The sequence below is a fragment of the Macaca thibetana genome, chromosome 16, assembly GCF_024542745.1.
Source record: "Macaca thibetana thibetana isolate TM-01 chromosome 16, ASM2454274v1, whole genome shotgun sequence".
Taxonomy (NCBI): Eukaryota; Metazoa; Chordata; class Mammalia; order Primates; family Cercopithecidae; genus Macaca; species Macaca thibetana.
Window position 1 is genome coordinate 1,904,008 of NC_065593.1, and position 19,372 is coordinate 1,923,379.

Sequence of the window (19,372 nt, forward strand, 5' to 3'; positions counted from 1 at the left end):
CACCATGTTGCCCAGACTGGTCTTGAATTCCTGAGCTTAAGCGATCCGCTTGGAATTAGAGGCGTGAGCCACCTCACATGGCCTAAAGGGAGTCTCTGTTTACAGACAGTTTATAGTTGGATTATTTCCTTTTAATCTACTTTGCCAATCTCTGCCTAGGGAGATCTATTTACGTTTAAAGTAATTACTGATAAGGAAAGATTTTTGCCATTTCACTATTTTTATATCTTACAGCTTTTTTGTCCCACATTTATTCCATTACTGCTCTCTTGTGTTGTTTGATTTTTTTTAATAGTGGTATGTTTTGATTCCCTTCTCATTTCCTTTTGTGTATATTTTTCCTTGTGGTTACCTGGGGATTACATATAACATCTAAAGTTACTGAATTCATATTAACTTAACTCTAGTTGCATACAAAAACTACTTCTGTATTGGTCTGTCCCCCCTTTATGTTGATATCACAAATTATGTCTTTATAATAGTTTTAATGCATTTGTCTTTTGAACTCTGTAGAAAGTGAAAAGTAAAGTTACAAACCAAAATTACAGTACTATTGGATTTTAAATTGCCGTTGGCATTTATCTTTTCCAGAGATCTTTATGTCTTCATGTGGCTTTTCTTTACTGTCTAGCTCTTTTCATTTCAACCTGAAGTACTCTCTTTAACATTTCTTATAGGGGAGGTCTTGTTACAGTAATGAATTCCCTCTGCTTTTGTTTTTCTGGAGATATTTTAATTTCTTCCTGAGTTTTGAAGGACAGTTTTGTGGAATGTAGAATTCTCAGTTTACTTTTTTTTTTTTCTTTTAGCACTTTAGATAATATCCCACTGCCTTCTGGCCTCAAGATTTCTGATGGGAAATTGGGTGATATTCTTATTAAGGATCCCTGTACATTACAAGTTGCTTCTCTCTTGCTGTTTCCAAGATTCTCTCTGTCTTTTAAAAGTTTGATTCTGTATCTCTGTGTGGGTCTCATCAGTTTGTCTTAGAGTTTTTGGAAGTTGCCTTTTTTTTTTGAGACGGAGTTTCTCCCTTGTTGCCTAAGCTGTAGTGCAATGGCAGGATCTTGGCTCACCGCAACCTCTGCCTCCCAGGTTCAAGCAATTCCCCTGCCTCAGCCTCCTGAGTAGCTGGGATTACAGGCATTTGCCACCATGCCCACTGATTTTGTATTTTTAGTAGAGTCGGGGTTTCTCCAGGTTGGTCAGACTGGTCTCAAACTCCGGACCTCAGCTGATCCGCCCACCTCCGCCTCCCAAAGTGCTGGGATTATAGGCGTGAGCCACCACGCCCGGCCCAACCTAATTCTTATCTTAGGTAAAAACAGCAATACTTGAAAATGTCAGACCAGAGAAATCATTAAGACATGTTTAGCAAATTAACCCTGATCTTGTAGCTTTTAGGGAAAAAAGTAACTTTTCCTGTAGTAATAGTTGTGATACTAACAGAGATTTGTGGAAATATACTCCAGGATTTTGGTTTGCTAATGTATAGTATAATTGGAAATCCACATTGGTATTTAAATAAGATGGACTGGAATTTGAATTCTAGTCCCTCACCTTACTAACTCTTTGACATTGGACAAGAAACATGGTCTTTGTGTGCTTTTAATTTTCTTACCCATGATACGAGGATATATTTCCTCAGATAAGGTTTGTGAAGCACCCAGTTCATTGTCTTAGTGAATGTCGAATACTCAGTAGAGGATAGCTGTAATTGTTTCCATGTCAGGGAAAATATTTGAAATGGTCTGAATACCTATTTTCTTAATGTTTTGTAAAGTTGGAATAAAAATTAAGTTCATGTAGTTGGAAATATTTATACCTATTAGGGAGAAGTTAAGCTGAGAGTTGCTCTGAACCATGAGAATTATTGTCAATAGTGAAACAACTATTGAATGTATTATTTTTGTAGTTTTTTTTTTTTTTTTTTTTTTTGAGACGGAGTCTCACTCTTGCCCAGGCTGGAGTGCAGTGGGGCGATCTCGGCTTACTGCAAGCTCCGCTTCCAGGATTCATGCCATTCTCCTGCCTCAGCCTCCCAAGCAGCTGGGACTACAGGCGCCCGCCACCTCGCCTGGCTAATTTTGTGTATTTTTAGTAGAGACGGGATTTCACCGTGTTAGCCAGGATGGTCTCAATCGCCTGACCTTAGGTGATCTGCCCGCCTCAGCCTCCCGAAGTGCTGGCTGAGCCACCATGCCCAGCCAGTTTTTTCTCTTTTTAATGTGAAACCAGCATTAGGAGTACATCTAGGGGCGAAGGATAGTTTGTTGTATAAATCAGCTGCCTCAATTTCCTCTTAGGACAATTAACAGCTGTAGTTCACATGGGTTCTACACGGGCCTGGAGATCACAGTTCTCCTGTGGAGCTGTCCACTGGGGGGTGGCATATGTTAGAGAACATGTCTGTGTAAGTAGCATCAGAGTATGTTGTGTTGGTGATACATGTTTTGAAAATGCATAATTACTTAAAATTTGTTGATTCATTATTTTATATGATTATAAAAATAGTTTTTATAGAGGATTTATAAAAAATATGCTTTTACATTTAAAGGAAATGGAGGCTGTATAAAGAAGTTAAATTCTGATCTCAAAGACGTTGTGTTGAATACGTTGAGAAAAATAACCTGGTTGATATTTTAGTCAATGTCTCTTTAAAGGTTACATTCTCATTTCTTGTTACAGAAGCATTTTTTAGCCATCCTTTTCTTGAGCAAGTTCCAGTAAAAAAATGTGAGTACCCATTTTTTGTATTTTCACTTAAAGAATGAATGCAAGCTTTAGGAAAAATTAATTATTTTTATTACAAAATTGATCTTTTATAGTGCCTCTTAAAATTTCGTTGAATTTACTTTTTTTTTTTTAAATGGAGTCTTGCTCTGTCACCCAGGCTGGAGTGCAGTGGTGCAAACTCTGCCTCCTGGTTTCAAGTGATTCTCCTGCCTCAGCCTCCGGAGTAACTGGGATTACAGGCGGGTACCACCACACCTGGGTAATTTTTGTATTTTTAGTAGAGACGAGGTTTCACCATGTTGGCCAGGCTGGTCTCAAACTCCTGACCTCAAGTGATCCTCCCGCCTCAGCCTCCCAAAGTGTTGGGATTATAGGAGTGAACCCCTGTGCCTGGCCTGATTTTCTTAGATACCTACGATTGTGTTTGTTGAATAACTGTTCTATTTTTCCTTCTGAAACAAAGTTGATATAGTTTTAGTAATTGCTGCATTTTTAGTTTCATCAGCAGATGTGGTAATAAATAGGTGAATGCAAATTTTCAGGGAACACAAAGGTGTAGTGGTTTTGGCAGGTGTTTCTATTATACAGGTCATGTGACTGCACTACAAAATGATGTAGTTCATTTGTGTTTCTTCCTCTAGCTTGCCCAGTTCCAGTGCCCGTGTATTCTGGTTCTGTCTCTGGAAGCTCCTGTGGCAGCTCTCCATCTTGTCGTTTTGCTTCTCCACCAGTAAGTTCTGGTTTTATTAAAAATAGTTTCAGAGTTAGTGCTATTACATCTGTTCTCAAATGGAGCATGAACATACACTGTGGATATTCTTTTTATGTGTAATGTTTACTAATGCAGTTGAGGTTTGGGAGAAAGAACATTATAGTTGGGTCAAATGGACCTGTATTTGGACCTCTGCCCATATGTTACTGTGTAAGCTCCAGAAAGAAATATCACTTCTCTGGGCCATTTTCCTCTGAACAGTGAGTACAGTAATATCACCTTTTTATACCCTATGGTGTTTTGGTGATGATACTTACAAAGAGTACCCATTACAGGTGGATAGGCAATAAATATTTATTTTATCTGAATGCTATAGACATGAGCTTGGATTTTTTTTGTATGTGGAATTTCTACTGATGGAGGAGTCACCTCTGAGCCAGATTTCACTGACTTAAGATTCTCTTAATCATGATTTTTGGCGCTTTAAGGTGGCTTCTACTCAAACCTCTTCCTTTTGCTGAAGCTCCCAAGGCATTTTCTTCATGGCTGTGTTCCCTCCCATTTCAGTACTTCTTCCTAATCCTGAGGCCTTCTGGTCACTCTTGTCACTTCTTCCTACTCCACTCTCCCAGGGTTTTACCTATCTCTCCTCTTAGGTTTTTTTTTTTTTTTTTTTCTTTTTTTTTTTTGAGATGGAGTCTCGCTCTGTCACCCAGGCTGGAGTGTAGTGGCGCCATCTTGGCTCACTGCAACCTCCGCCTCCTGGGTTTAAGCGATTCTGTAGCCTCAGCCTCCCAAGTAGCAGGGACTATGAGTGCGCACCACCACACCCAGCTAATTTTTTGTATCTTTTTTTTTTTTTTTTTTGAGACAGAATCTCGCCCTATTGCCCAGGCTGGAGTGCAGTGGCGCGATCTCGGCTTACTGCAGCCTCCACCTCCCAGGGTCAAGCAGTTCTCTGCCTCAGTCTCCTGAGTAGCAGGGATTACAGGCACGTGCCACCACGCCCAGCTAATTTTTGTATTTTTAGTAGAGACAGGGTTTCACCATCTTGGCCAGGCTGGTGTTGAACTCCTGACCTTGTGATCTACTCGCCTCGGCCTCCCAAAAAAGTACTGGGATTATAGGCGTGAGCCACCGCGCCCAACCTTTTTTATATCTTTAGTAGAGATGGGGTTTCACTATGTTGGCCAGGCTGGTCTCAAACTCCTGACCTCCAGTGATCTGCCTACCTTGGCCTCCCAAAGTGTGAGCCACGGCACCCGGCCCCAGGCATCAATTTCTTGAATGCCTCTGGCGCAAAGGTTAGGGAGCCATAAAAGTGAGGCAACTCAGAGGTTTAAGTGGATGAGACTTGCAGCCTCCATGTGCCTTACCTTATACTAACTAGGGCACCTTTTTTTTGTATATCAAGTGAGTGTAATTTACCTACCTTGTAGGGTTCTTCAGGGATAAGTGAGTACAAACACTTACTGCATGCAGGGTCTGACACATAGTATATAATGCAGGAGGTAGCAACTGTTAGGTAAAGCAGATGCAGATGTAGCCTGTTGCAAACAGACAAGTCTCAAAACTGGCAATAAATGTTTCTTATGCAGCCCTGCAAATTCATACCAAGTAGATAAAGCAGATTATGTTAATAAGACTTACGTTCTGGTGAACTAAAAAAATTAAGAGCCAGGTATGCTGGCACCAATCCTAGCCCTGCTGCTTGCCCAGTCAGTGACTTTGGGCCGGTCAGTTAGAGAGGTGGGCCATGGTGTCCTCATCTGGACCATAGGCTTGATTAACCTTTGCTTGCAGGGTCCTGGTAGTAATGTGTGGGAAGTGCCTAGCCATGGCAAATTCTCAATAAATTGTGGCCATTATTATGAACCATATATTTGACACAATGTAATATGAAAAGCAAAGCTTGTGCTAGAGAAAAGAACAACAGGGAAGAATCTAATTTTGGGAGACCAAACATAAAGGAGCCTGTGGGATGATAGTGTGACTGAGGGATGAGAGGCCAGCAGGGAGGACGTTGAACTGGAAATTTTCTTTGACTGGAGAGAGCATTTTGGGGTTTTTGTTGGTTGAAAGAGAACAAAATAGCAGCCAGGTTAGGGCTGCCAAGGAGTAGCTGAATGTAGAACTAACTGGAGGAGTGAAGAGAGGCAGGAGAAAGAAGGACTTTTTTAGGTGTTAGAAACTCTGGTGGACAAACCTATTTTTACTGAGGCAGGAAGACTGTTTGATCCCAGGAGTTCAAGACTAGCCATCTCTACTTTAAAAAAAAAAAAAAAAGCCAGGTGTGCCTGGGCATAAGTGTAGACTCAGCTGTAAGGGAGGCTGAAATGGGAGGATTGCTTGATCCCAGGAGTTCAAGGCCAGCCTGGGCGATATAGTAAGAACCTGCCTCTACTAAAAAAAAAAAAAAAAAAAAAAAAGAAAAAATCCATCGGGGCGTGGTGACTCGACGCCTGTAATCCCAACACTTTGGGAGGCTGAGGTGGCTGGATCAGGAGATCAGGACCATCCTGGCTAACATAGTGAAACCCCATCTCTACTAAAAACACAAAAAATTAGCCAAGCGTGGTGGCACGCACCTGTAGTCCCAGCTACTCGGGAGACTGAGGCAGGAGAATTGCTTGAACCTGGGAGGTGGAGGTTGCAGTGAGCCAAGATTACGCCACTGCACTCCAGCCTGGGCAACAGAGCAAGACTCTGTCTCAATAAAAAAAACAAACCAAACGAAAAACAGTAAAATGGCCGGGTGTGGTGGTTCATGCCCGTAATTCCAGCACTTTGGGAGTCTGAGGCGGGTGGACCACTTGAGGTCAGGAGTTTGAGACCAGCCTGGCCAACATGCCAAAACCCTGTCTCGGTGTTTTTTCAAATGCAAAAAGTAGCCAGGCATGGCGGCATGCACCTGTAATCCCAGATACTCAGGAGGCTGAGGCAGTAGAATCACTTGAACCCAGGAGGCAGAGGCTGCAGTGAGCCGAGATCACACCACTGCACTGCAGCCTGGGTAACAGTGAGACTCCATCTCAAAAAAAAAAAAAAAAAAACAATAAAATAAGTCACTGGCATAAACATATCCTTTTTATGTCTTATTCATTAGAGTTCTTTAAAACATAAGGTTGGGCCGGGCTCAGTGGCTCATGCCTGTAATCCAGCACTTTCGGAGGCCGAGGTGAGTAAATCGGTTGAGATCAGGAGTTTGGGACCTGCCTGGCCAACACGGTGAAAATTTGTCTCTACTAAAAATACAAAAATTAGCCAGGTGTGGTGGTACGCGCCTGCAATCCCAGCTACTTGGGAGGCTGAGGTGGGAGAATCGCTTGAACTGAGGAGGCGGAGGTTGCAGTGAGCTGAGATTGTGCCACTGCAGAGTGAGACTTTGTGACTTCGTCTCAAAAAAAAGAAAAAAAAAAAGCAAAAAAAAACAACCAGATAAGGTCAGCTGGGTGCGCTTGCTCATACCTGTAATCCTAGCACTTTGGAAGGCCAAGGTGGGAGGATTGCTTGAGACCAGCTTGGGCAACATGGTGAAATCCCATCTCTACAAAAAAATTAAAAATTAGCTGGGTGCTTGAGCCTCTGACAGAGAGACCCTGTCTCAAAAGCCAACCAACCAACCAACCAACCAATAAACACTATTTTAGGAAGCCTTTTTAAAAAATGGAAATAAAGTAGAAAACGGGAGAAAAGGAAAGTACAAATCTTTGTATCTAGTTTCCAGTTACTGGGATTGGAAAATGGGGTGGTTTTATAGACCTTATATTTAACATAACGTGTCAAAAATAAGATGATTTCATATATGCATCCCTTTCCTTCTTTCTAGGACTGGTGTAGACTCATACAGAGGCTTGAGATACACAGGCATGCGATATAGCATTGTCGTTTTTACATTCTCATGTAAATATCTAGCTGCTATTTTATTCCAGAAAAATTCTAGGCCCCCCCAAAACAAAAAATTATAAACAATAAAATCTCCAAATCACTCTTTTAATTATGATACTGACTGGAGATTAAATGCTATTTAGATGGTAAATCTTGAATATTTATTTATTTATTTATTTGAGACAGAGTCTCACTCTGTCACCCAGGCTGGAGTGCAGTGGCGCGATCTCGGCCCACTGCAACCTCCGCCTCCTGGGTTCAAGCAATTCTCCTGTCTCAGTCTCCTGAGTAGCTGGGATTACAGGCATGCGCCACCACTTCCAGGTAATTTTTGTATTTTTTTAGTAGAGATAGGGTTTCGCCATGTTGGCCAGGCTGGTCTCGAACTCCTGACTTCAGGTGATCCGCCTGCCTCGGCCTCCCAGAGTGCTAGGATTATAGGTGTGAGCCACCTCGCCCAGCCTATTTATTCATTTTATAACATTTATTGATTACCTACTTTGTGTGATGTTCTGGTTTATACTAATGAATGAGATGACCAGGTCCCTGACATTAAGGGGGTTTTAATTTAATTGTATGGAGAAGAGGTAGGTAGCTCAATCATTGCCAGAAGCATGTGTATATGTATCTTCATTGCCTATGGTAATATGATTGGGGAACATCAAAATTAGGCTAAAGATTTAGGAAGGCTACTCAGAAGAGGGGATTGTTTGAGCTGAGTTTTGAAGAAAGTTTGCTAGATCAATTAGTGAAAGAATGATATTGTAAGCAGAAGAATTTCCGTACATGAAGTCATAAAAGCATGAGCCACTGAAGGAACTCTCTAGCTCTCCATGGCTATTTACATTTACATTTGTTAAAATTAAGTGAATTTTAAAATTCACTTTCTTATTCACACCAGCCACATTTCAAGTGCTTAGTAGCCTTAGCTAGTTGGTGGCTCTCATGGTGCATATCTCAAATATAGGCCTTTTCCATCATTGCAGAAAGGACAAGGCTGCACTCAGTAGATCAGTTTGGTGGATGTAGAGAGCATTGTTGATGGGTGAAGGGGAAAGACAGCTAGAGAGGGAGACAGAGGCCTGGGAGTATTTGGAGGTCAAGCAAATGAATTTCAGCTGCATTCTCAAAAGTTGTACTGAACCAGGCCGGTGGCTCACACCTGTAATCCCAGCACTTTGGGAGGCCTAGGCTGGTGGATCACGAGGTCAAGAGATTGAGACCATTCTGGCCAACATGGTGAAACCCCATTTCTACTAAAAATACAAAAATTAAGCTGGGCGTGGTGGGGTGCGCCTGTAGTTCCAGCTACTCGGGAGGCTGAGGCAGGAGAATCGGTTGAACCTGGGAGGCGGAGGTTGCAGTGTAGCTGAGATCACCCCACTGCACTCCAGCCTGGTGATAGAGTGAGACTCTGTCTCAAAAAAAAAAAAAAAAAAAAAAAGGTGTGGTGAGCCATTGGAATTATTTTAAAGTGAAGAGTGCTATGATCCAGTGTGTTTTTTAGCTAGATTCTCCCAAAAGCAGCGTGGAGGACTAGGTTGGAGTGAGAGAGGAAATACAGAGGTCTCCACTAGCGGAGAGAGAACACCTTGAGACCCTTGCACCTTTTATCATCATTTTTGTTGTTTACGTCATTACTGTTTTGAGAACAAAGCCTGAACTAAGGCGGCAATAGGAAAGGAGAAGAGCCAGGTAAGAGAAAGGCAAAGAGCGCACAGATCTTGAAGATTGCTTGAACTTGGGACCTGAGGAAGAGTGAGACTTTGCTAGTGACAATGGCTGACTGGCAAGGTCACTCTGAGGGAACTTGGGGAGCAGTGCTTTGGAATATAAAGGTGAGAGTTAACATATAGGCATGGATGTGTTGTATAGGCAAGTGAACAAACGGATCTAGAGCTCGTCAGAGAGAATCGTGGCTGGAGATCAAAAAGTGGGAACCATCATTCTGTGAGTGGTAGTTAAAGGTAGGAGGGATGGTGAGCATGGTCGCTCGGATAAATACAACAACTGAAGCGTGAGGAGCCCAGGGTGGCTCATGGGGAACTCTGTACTCTTCTGCTCCTCCTTTTTGAGGGGCACATGAGAAGTATGTGCTCACAAAAGAGACTCAGAAGGAGTCCCCAAGAAATAGGAGGAAAAACAAGACATTGCAGGGTCACTGAATGAAGGGGCAGAGTGTTGAGAAGAATGGTCCACAGTACAGATGGAGCAGAAAGTTCAAGTACCTTAAGGAGTATGGGAAATACCTGCTGGACTTGGCAATAGAAATTATTGATAATCTTAGTAAAAGCAGTTTTATTCAAGGATTGAAGACAGAGTGGGTTATGTTGAATTAAGGAATATATAGGATATGACAAATTTGAGTCAGTGAAGATAATTTCAAGAAATGTTTACAGGCTCACACCTGTAATCCCAACACTTTGGGAGGCTGAGGCATGTGGATCATGAGGTCAGGAGTTCAAGACCAGCCTGGCCAAGATAGTGAAACCCCGTCTCTACTAAAACTACAAAAATTAGCCAGGCATGGTGGCAGATGCTTGTAATCCCAGCTACTCGGGAGGCTGAGGCAGGAGAATCACTTGAACCTGGGTGGCAGAGGTTGCAGTGAGCTGAGATCATGCCACTGCACTCCAGTCCGGGTGACACACTGAGACTCCATCTCAAAAAAAAGAAATGGAGAAGAGATGGTAATTTGAGAGGGTTGTAGGGATTTGAGATGTGAGAAAGTTAAACATGGTTATCTACAGAGGGGAAAAATGCCATAATAAAGGGAGAGTGTGAAAATGTCAGGAGCCAAGGGGAGTTGTTCTAGGTTACTGGGGACGTAGAGGAGCATGGAATGCAGAGCACAGGTGGAGAGAGAAGCTCCCATGGAAGAGAAGCATCTCTTCCACTGTTATGAGGAAGAACGACCAGGGTGATTGTAGATGCAGGTAATTTTGTAAATAGCGGGAGAAGAAACTGGGAAAGTTCCTGCCTAAACCACTGGAAAGAAATTGTGGAGTTAGATACTTAGAATCACATCTCAGCTTGACTCCTTTTTAGTTGTGTGATCTAGGGCAAATTACCTGTCTGAACTTTGTTTATTTATATGTGAAATGGAGTTCACAGTAGGTCTAAAGTTAGATAACATGGAAAGCTCTTAACAGTGCCTAGCCCATGGTTGAGGCTTAGTAGTGCTAGTTCTTTCATCTTCCCTTCCCTTCATTACTTTGAGATACAAAGTCTCTTCAAAAAGTGATAAGGAGAGATTGTGTCAAGTGCATGTCACATACATGAAAATAACTGGTATCAGTGACTGATACCCTGGCACAGTGACATTCAGAGGAGCAGCAGCAGTGAACCAGGTATTTAAGGCTTGGGTTTAAAGAGCATGATACAGTATTTTTCCTTTCCTTAAATAAAGGCAAAGATGAAACAGGTTAATAGGGGCTTAACACAATAAGCTGTGAAGTTCATTGTTGTAGAAAACCATTGTATAGTCAAGATATTCAATGAGTTGTCAACTAGGGTCCTTGAACTAGATAAATGACAAAAGATACGTAGCTAGTTAGCTCTAAGTATTTGTTTAAATATATTTACATGGTTTTCTTCTCTTCCTATTCTATCTCCTACTAACAAACCAACTACTACCCCTGATAAAACAAAAACAAGAGGAACACACGCACACCTGTAAAGTTTTCCAAGTCTATAAATATATTTCTGGTCTTAAGTGCAGGCACCCTTCCTGATTTGTCTACTTTTTTACATAATGTGGTCTCTTGGTTTCCTCCTTGTAATTTTTCTTCATTATATATTTAAAACTTTTGTGTGTGTAAGATGTCATTAATTTAAAGTCTCTGGACATTTTGTGTTTAGTCATTAAGTGTAGAGTTATTAAGTATCTGCTTTGTTAGGCCATGAGCTAGAACTGGAGGATAATGTGATGATAAAAATTCACTTTCTCAGAAACTTCAGGAGAGGGAGGCAAGTACATGTGGATAAGTGGTATGATATATTTTTAAGTATCATTTTTGGAAGACATTTTAGAAGTCTTTATGCAAACACTTTTAAAAGAAAGGTTTTCTAAAGGAAAGCTTTTCCAGAGAGATTTTTTGAAACCTTAGATGGAATTGGACTTTATGCCCACTTTTGTGGGGGGGGAAAAAAATTCCTTAGTCTAGGCCGGGCACAGTGGCTCATGCCTGTAATCCCAGCACTTTGGAAGGCTGAGGCAGGTAGATCACGAGGTCAGGAGATCAAGACCATCCTGGCTAACATGGTGAAACCCCGTCTCTACTAAAAAATAGAAAAAATTAGTCGAGCATGTTGGCGGGTCCCTGTAGTCCCAGCTACTTGGGAGACTGAGGCAGGAGAATGGCGTGAGCCTGGGAGGCGGAGCTTGCAGTGAGCCAAGTTCATGCCACTGCACTCCAGCCTGGGCAACAGAGCGAGATTCCATCACACACACACACAAAAAAAATTTCCTTAGTCTAGTCACTATTCTGACTTGTATTTGATTATTAGGCCAGTTTTAATTTTATGTTGTTAATTTTAGTCCCTTCCAGATATGCAGCATATTCAGGAAGAAAACTTATCTTCCCCACCATTGGGTCCTCCCAACTATCTACAAGTTTCCAAAGATTCTGCCAGTACTAGTAGCAAGAATTCTTCTTGTGACACGGATGACTTTGTTTTGGTGCCACACAACATCTCGTCAGACCACTCATGTGAGAATCTTTTCTACTTGTACACATTATATTATTTAATCTACTAAACTAGCATCTTTTTTTAAACCCGTATATTACACTTTCTTGCATAGGGCACCTTTTCAAATGAGCATTTTATTTAGTTGTTTAAATTCTCAGAATTATATTCCTACCTTTCTAAAATTTGCTCAATCATCTTCTATTAAACAGTAAGTTTGGATTCTGAAGGTACATGAAAACTTTATAGGAAATGATCTCAAATTCTGTTTGTATCCAAACAGAAACAGAGAAACCAGTGAATGAGTACTTGTTTAGTAGATGCTCATTCTAGGCACTTTGCTAGTTGTTGTGAAGACCGTAATCCCTAGACTGAATGTAATTAAGTATTAGCTGGCTGCGGAAGGGAAAACATGGACCACAGCAGCAGTGCTGTGGCAGTTTATAACCAGCATTATGAGAACTGAGAGTTACCTTTAAAAGTCATCTAGTACAGTGGTTTTATTTCTTTACCAAAAGTAATTAAAACTTTTAAAATCATGAAACATTTTAAACAAAATAATAGAGCATATACTCAAGGTACCCACTAGGCTGTGTTACTTTTATATAGGTCAGTATTTTGCCATATTTGTCTTAGATGTCTTTTTAAAATACATAAAATGCTGTAAGTCGCCTACGCAGTGGCTCATGCCTGTAATCCCACCACTTTGGGAGGCTGTGGGCGGATCATGAGGTCAGGAGTTTGAGACCAGCCTGACCAACATGGTGAAACCCCGTCTCTACTAAAAATACAAAAATTAGCCAGGCATGGTGGCGCACACCTGTAATCCCAGCTACTTAGGAGGCTGAGGCTGGAGAATTGCTTGAACCTCCTCCAGGAGCACTGGGGTCCCCGGCAGGCAGAGGTTGCAGTGAACCAAGATTGTGCCATTGCACTCCAACCTGGCTGACAGAGAGTGACTCTGTCTCAAAAAACAAACAAAACAAAAAAATGCTGTAAGTACAGCTAAAGTGCCTTTTCTCTTTCTGCTCTTGCTAGGGGTATATTCTTCCTGTAGATTTTGTATTTCTACGTATAATTGTATCCATACTTAAGATTTTTGTGGCCAGGCGCGGTGGCTCAAGCCTGTAATCCCAGCACTTTGGGAGGCCGAGACGGGCGGATTACGAGGTCAGGAGATCGAGACCATCCTGGCTAACACGGTGAAACCCCGTCTCTACTAAAAATACAAAAAAAACTAGCCGGGCGAGGTGGCGGGCGCCTGTATTCCCAGCTACTCGGGAGGCTGAGGCAGGAGAATGGCATAAACCTGGGAGACAGAGCTTGCAGTGAGCTGAGATCCGGCCACTGTACTCCAGCCTGGGTGACAGAGCGAGACTCCGTCTCAACAACAAAAAAAAAAAAAAAAAAAAAAAAAAAAAAAAGATTTTTGTGTTTTTACAGTTACAGGTTGAGCCTGCCAAATTAGAAAATCTGAAATGCCCCCAAATCTGAAACTTTTAGAGTGCCAGCATGATGCTCAATGGAAATGCTCACTGAAGCATTTCAGATTTTAGATTTTTGCATTTGGAATGCTCAGTATAATGTAAATATTCTAAAATTCGAAATTCATTCTAATATCTGAATTGTATAATTGTATAATATAACTAAAACACAGTTTATCCATTTCCCTACTGATTTATTTGTTTTTTTTTTTTTTTTTTTTGGTTTTTTTTTTTTTTTTGAGACGGAGTCTTGCTCTGTCGCCCGGGCTGGAGTGCAGTGGCCGGATCTCAGCTCACTGCAAGCACCGCCTCCCGGGTTCACGCCATTCTCTTGCCTCAGCCTCCCGTGTAGCTGGGACTACAGGCGCCCGCCACCTTGCCCAGCTAGTTTTTTGTATTTTTTAGTAGAGACGGGGTTTCACCATGTTAGCCAGGATGGTCTCGATCTCCTGACCTCGTGATCCGCCCGTCTCGGCCTCCCAAAGTGCTGGGATTACAGGCTTGAGCCACCGTGCCCGGCCTCCCTACTGATTTATAGCTGGGTTATTTCTACCTTTTCACTATCCAAAATGTAATGAGCCAGGCATTGTGGTTCACAACCTGTAATCCCAGTAGTTTAGGAGGCTGAGGAGGAAGGATTGCTTGAACCCAGGAATTTGAAACCAGTCTGGGCAACATAGTGAGATTTTTTCTCTACAGAAATAAAAAAGTTAGCCAGGCGTGGTGGTGCACACCTGTAATCAGAGCTTCTCTGGGGGCTGAAGTGGGAGGATCGCATGAACCCCCAATTTCAAGACCAGCCGGGCATCATGGCAAGACCCCATCTTTACCAAAAATAGAAAGCTGGGTGTGGTGGTGCATGCCTGCAGTCTCAGCTTGGGAGTTTGAGGCTGCAGTGAGCCATGATTGTGCCACTGCACTCCAGCCTGGGCAACAGAGCAAGACCCTGTCTCAAAAAATATATATATATTATAACAGACATTCTTGTGTACATGTCGCAGAACTTCTTCTAACTGAAAACTTAGATATCTACAACTTTGTAATATATTGGTACAAACAACTTGTACTAATATTCTTTTTCATGCAGCCCTAGTGTTATGATGGTGTTCTATATTTTCTTCTAAAGATTTTTTTTCACATATAATTTTACCTGTAATTCATTTTTGTAGATGGAGCAAGGTAGAGATCGGTCAGTTGTCCTATTTATTAAATATTTGTCTTTTCTCCACTGATATGCAGTGTCACGTTTGTCATGTCACGTTTGTCATGTCAGCTTGAAATACAGGATGGGGTTTCTTTTTTTTGTCTATATTATAATAATTTTTAAATTTGTGTGTGTCAGTATGTGTGTGTGGTCAGGGAGGGAAGGAGGGGCAGAGAGCAGAGAGCATTTCAGTGTTCTTCAAAATCATTCTGGCTATTCTTGGCCCTTTCCCCCAACATATAGTTTAATTTCGGCTCGATAATTTTATGAAAACCATTTTGGCATTTTGATGGGAATTGGATTGACTGTATAGTATGACCTATTCAAGGACAGGTAGGTTCTTTACAATATTAAGTCACCTAATTACGAATGTGTATTTCTCCACTTATTTAGGTTTCTTTAATGTGTTTTGATACATTTTTATACTTTTCTATATAAAGAGCATTCACATCTTTTGTTTTATTCTAGTTGTCTTTTTTCTTGTGTGTGCTGGTGTAAATGTTTCAGAACTGCTCCTGTCAAGATCTTCCTGCTGCCAAATCCTAGGGGTCAGTTCTCATTCCTCATTGTCCTGATGTATCCACACTTGTTACAGTTGATCTCGCCCTTCTTTTTAATGATTAAAAATGTGCCATTGTGAAACGTATCATACATATAAGATGTTTAAAACAGCTATACAGTTTAAAAGTAATGTATAACAAATACCTGAGTGCCCAGCTGATTTTTATCTTTTGTTGGTCTGATTTTCCATCTTTTTGTTTTATTGCTCTAATTTAATTTCATTAATGTTTCTTCTTACCCTTGTAGGGAGTTTTCATTTTATGCCCTCATGTTTTAAATTTTCAGAAGTTTTTTCTCTGAGTATTGTTCTTATTTCAACATGCAGTATATTGTTGTATGCTTCTTGAGGATGGAGAATTTGAAAGTTGTTTGAGAGCTCTGTACATGGGAACGTCTCATTGACAGCAAGCCTCTTTGATGAATGATATGGTGGGGGCAATTCTTGGGACTATTTCCCTTTTGGAGGGCTACTCAGATCCCCCAAAAGACTCATCCAATATTTTGCCTAAAGAGAACCTGATACTATCTGGATTTGCAAAATGGGGGAAGAAGTATGGAGTTCTCAATAGTCAGTGTAAAATTTCATTTAATAACTTTTTTCCACTAGTCTTTTGTCAGTGTAGTACCCTTGCTTTTAATTTTTCCTGCTGTTCTGCAGTCCAGAGACCCTCTGTTTTACTCTGTCCCAAGTGTGAATGTACAGTGGGAGATGGGCATTGCCTACCTGCATAAGGTTGGGGAAAGGATATAAAATTCTAACTGCTTCTTTTAAAAAGAATTCTGTATAAAAAAAATACGTTGTATTATGTATGTTTAAGCTATGCAACATGATATTATGAGATATACAAATGGCTTACAATTTTTTGACTTTACGTGAATAGGAAAATGATTTACATTCAGTAGAAACCATCCCTCAAATTTTGAATTTTGATATTTTTCTGTATTAGCAATATGCAGTCAGAACTCTCTTGTGATGCTGGGTGGAAGCAGTGAGCTGCAGCTCCTAGTCAGCCCGCGATCACCAGAGTAAACAGCTGATGCTGGAGATACTCAACACTTTATAAAACAGGCTTTGTGTGCCCAATTGTAGGCTAGTGTAAGTATTCTGAGCGTGTTTAAGGTAGCTGGGCTTAGCCATGATGTTCGGTAGGTTAGGTGTATTAAATGCGTTTTGACTCAGGACAATTTCAACCTACAATGGGTTTATTCAAAAGCGACACCATCTTAGGTTGAGGGGCATCTGTCTATAGTAAAATGGTTACTACAGTGAAATAAATTAATGTATTCATCAACTCACATAGTTACCCACGCCCGCTCCATGAGCGGCTGTAATCTATTCACTTACCAAAAATCCTGAGTATGATACACTATGATGAACTATATTCTGACTGCTTCTAAACAGACTTTTAGTCAATCCTGCTTTTAGTCCTACCTTCAGTGCCACTCTGAAAGGTATCTGGTACTGCTGATTACTCAGCATTTTGGAGTTCTGTGATGTAAATTGGTTTACTTCTGGGGTGTCCAGCTGTCTAAGGTTCTATCTTCTTGGGTCAGCTAAGTCAAATACTACTCGTCCATCAACTTTATACCTTCCAAATTTTGGTGGCTGTGGACTTTTCTGGGTTTTTTTTGATCCTTGTGAGTTTAGGCTCTTCTCTTTTCTGTCCTTCCCGTTGCCTCTATAGTTTCAGAATTACAATATGGTATCAAAACTCTATGAATATTACTTAAAATATGATTATTTATTGGTCCTGACTTAAAATTTTTTAAAATGTGGTCATTGAAAGCCATTTAAGATCTTTTTGTGAATCTTTTTTGTCCTTAGGATAATCCCACTGGGTATATGCAATCAAATTATTGAGTATCAAAGTTACTTGAGGCCGGGTTCAGTGGCTCATGTCTGTAATCTCAGCACTTTGGAAGGCCAAGGTGGGCAGATCACTTGAGGTCAGGAGTTCGAGACCAGCCTAGCCAACATGGGGAAACCCCGTCTCTACTAAAAATACAAAAATTAGCTGGGTGTGGTGGCACACACCTGTAATCCCAGCTACTTAGGAGACTGAGGCAGGAGAATTGCTTGAACCTTGGAGGCGGAGGTTGCAGTGAGCCGAGATCATGCTCCTGTCTGTCTCAAAAATACATAAATTTTAAAAAAAAAGTTACTTGAAATAATTTCCCTCTCGTGATTAAGCTATCAGGTTGCTACATGATTAGATTCTTTTACTTTTGATTTTTAGGGATTTTATTTTCTTTTGATTTAATTTCGTTTGAAAATTATGTATGGTTTCAAACTCAAAGCTATGAAAGAAAATACACTTAGTGAAGTCTAGCTTCTATCCCTGCCTCCTCTCCCTGTTTTCTGAATTCTCCTATAGGCAAGTATTCATTGTCTTTAAATAAAAATGGACTTCCCCTTTGCCCTGCTACTCTTTGTCCCCTTACCCTGATTTATTTTCCTTTATAAAGGTTATTGCTACCTGACATTATTGTGTTTTTTTTTTTTTTTTTTTTTTTTGAGAATGGGGTCTTGCTGTGTTGCCCAGGCAGGTCTCAAACTCCTGGGCTCAAGCTGTTCTCCCGCCCCTGCCTCTCTAAATGATGGGATTTCAGGCATGAACTACCACATCTGGCCTTCTATGACATGTTGTTCAACAACCCATGCAAGACCTGAGAGAGTGTTATGCAGGAGGATGGAGTAATCCGACATTTTATTGAACTAGACTCTGTTTTATGGTCAGTTCTTCTATTATGTTATATACATGTTCTTTGCAAAATTTTGCAATAAACTTATGTGCAAAATGGTATTAAGGGCACAACTGTCAGAACCTTTGTCATTGACACAGAAAATGGAACCTGATAAAAACAGTAGCACAGTTTTTGCATGTTTAATGGTGAAGAAGTATGTAAACACTGCAATAAATATGACATTTTATTTTGAAGAAGACCTCAAATTTGCTTATAGAAGTGGACATCCAAAGAGTTGCAGCCTATGTCTTCAGCTAGGTGTAGTTTTCTGAGGTCATCTATTATTTCTTATAGATGAAATCATAACATAAGCCAATGGTAATTTTGCATTGTGCATGAAAGCCTAATAATCATGTTGAAACAAATTTGTGTTTTTTTAAGCAGATGGTATAACAGGAACTGATTGTACTTTTTTCTCCTTTAGATGATATGCCATTGGGGACTGCTGGCAGGCGTGCTTCAAATGAGTTCTTGGTGTGTGGAGGGTATGTATATTTACATTGTCTTATTAAAATATTTTTCATATTTTATTTTTGTGGGTAAGGTTATAGAACTTAGTGTTCTTGATTTAAGGTTTATTTTGTTTTACAGTCCATTATTTCTTTTTTTTTTTTGAGACGGAGTCTGGCTCTGTTGCCCAGACTGGAACGCAGTAGTGCGATTTCAGCTCACTGCAAGCCCCGCCTCCGGGTTCGCGCTATTCTCCTGCCTCAGCCTCCCGAGTAGCTGGGACTGTAGGCACCTGCCACCACGCCCGGCTAACTTTTTGTGTTTTTAATAGAGACAGGGTTTCACTGTGTTAGCCAGGGTGGTCTCGATCTTCTGACCTCATGATCCACCCGCCTCAGCCTCCCAAAGTGTTGGGATTACAGGCGTGAGCCACCGCACCCAGCCTCATTATGTCTTTTCTTGAAATTTCATTTAGTAATTTTTTTCTTTGAGATGGAGTCTTGCTCTGTGGCCCAGACTGGAGTGCGTTGGTGGGATATTGGCTCACTACAACCTCCACCTCCTGGGTTCAAGCGATTCTCCTGTCTCAGCCTCCTGAGTAGCTGGGATTACAGGCATGTACCACCACGCCCTGCTAATTTTTTTTTTTTTTTTTTTTTTTTTTGAGACGGAGTCTCGTCCTGTCATCCAGGCTGGAGTGCAGTGGCGGGATCTCGGCTCACTGAAACCTCTGCCTCCCGGGTTAAAGTGATTCTTCTGCTTCAGCCTCCTGAGTAGATGGAATTACAGGTATGCACCACTGTGCCCGGCTAATTTTTCGTATCTTTAGTAGAGATGGGGTTTCACCATGTTGGCCAGGCTGGTCTGACACTCCTGACCTTAGGTAATCCGCCCGCCTCAGCC

The 19,372-nt window shown here is 41.2% G+C and overlaps 1 protein-coding gene across 3 annotated transcripts in view; it reads left to right on the forward strand.

The window, feature by feature from the left end:
• Nucleotides 1-19,372, forward strand: part of ULK2 (unc-51 like autophagy activating kinase 2) — a 105,439-nt gene that overhangs the window by 46,521 nt on the left and 39,546 nt on the right. For all 3 annotated transcript variants that reach the window (XM_050763872.1, XM_050763873.1, XM_050763874.1), the window contains exons 11-14: nt 2,689-2,736; nt 3,378-3,466; nt 11,877-12,048; nt 18,444-18,504. In XM_050763872.1, coding sequence (XP_050619829.1) covers nt 2,689-2,736; nt 3,378-3,466; nt 11,877-12,048; nt 18,444-18,504 — 370 coding nt within the window. The remainder of the gene's footprint in view (nt 1-2,688; nt 2,737-3,377; nt 3,467-11,876; nt 12,049-18,443; nt 18,505-19,372) is intronic.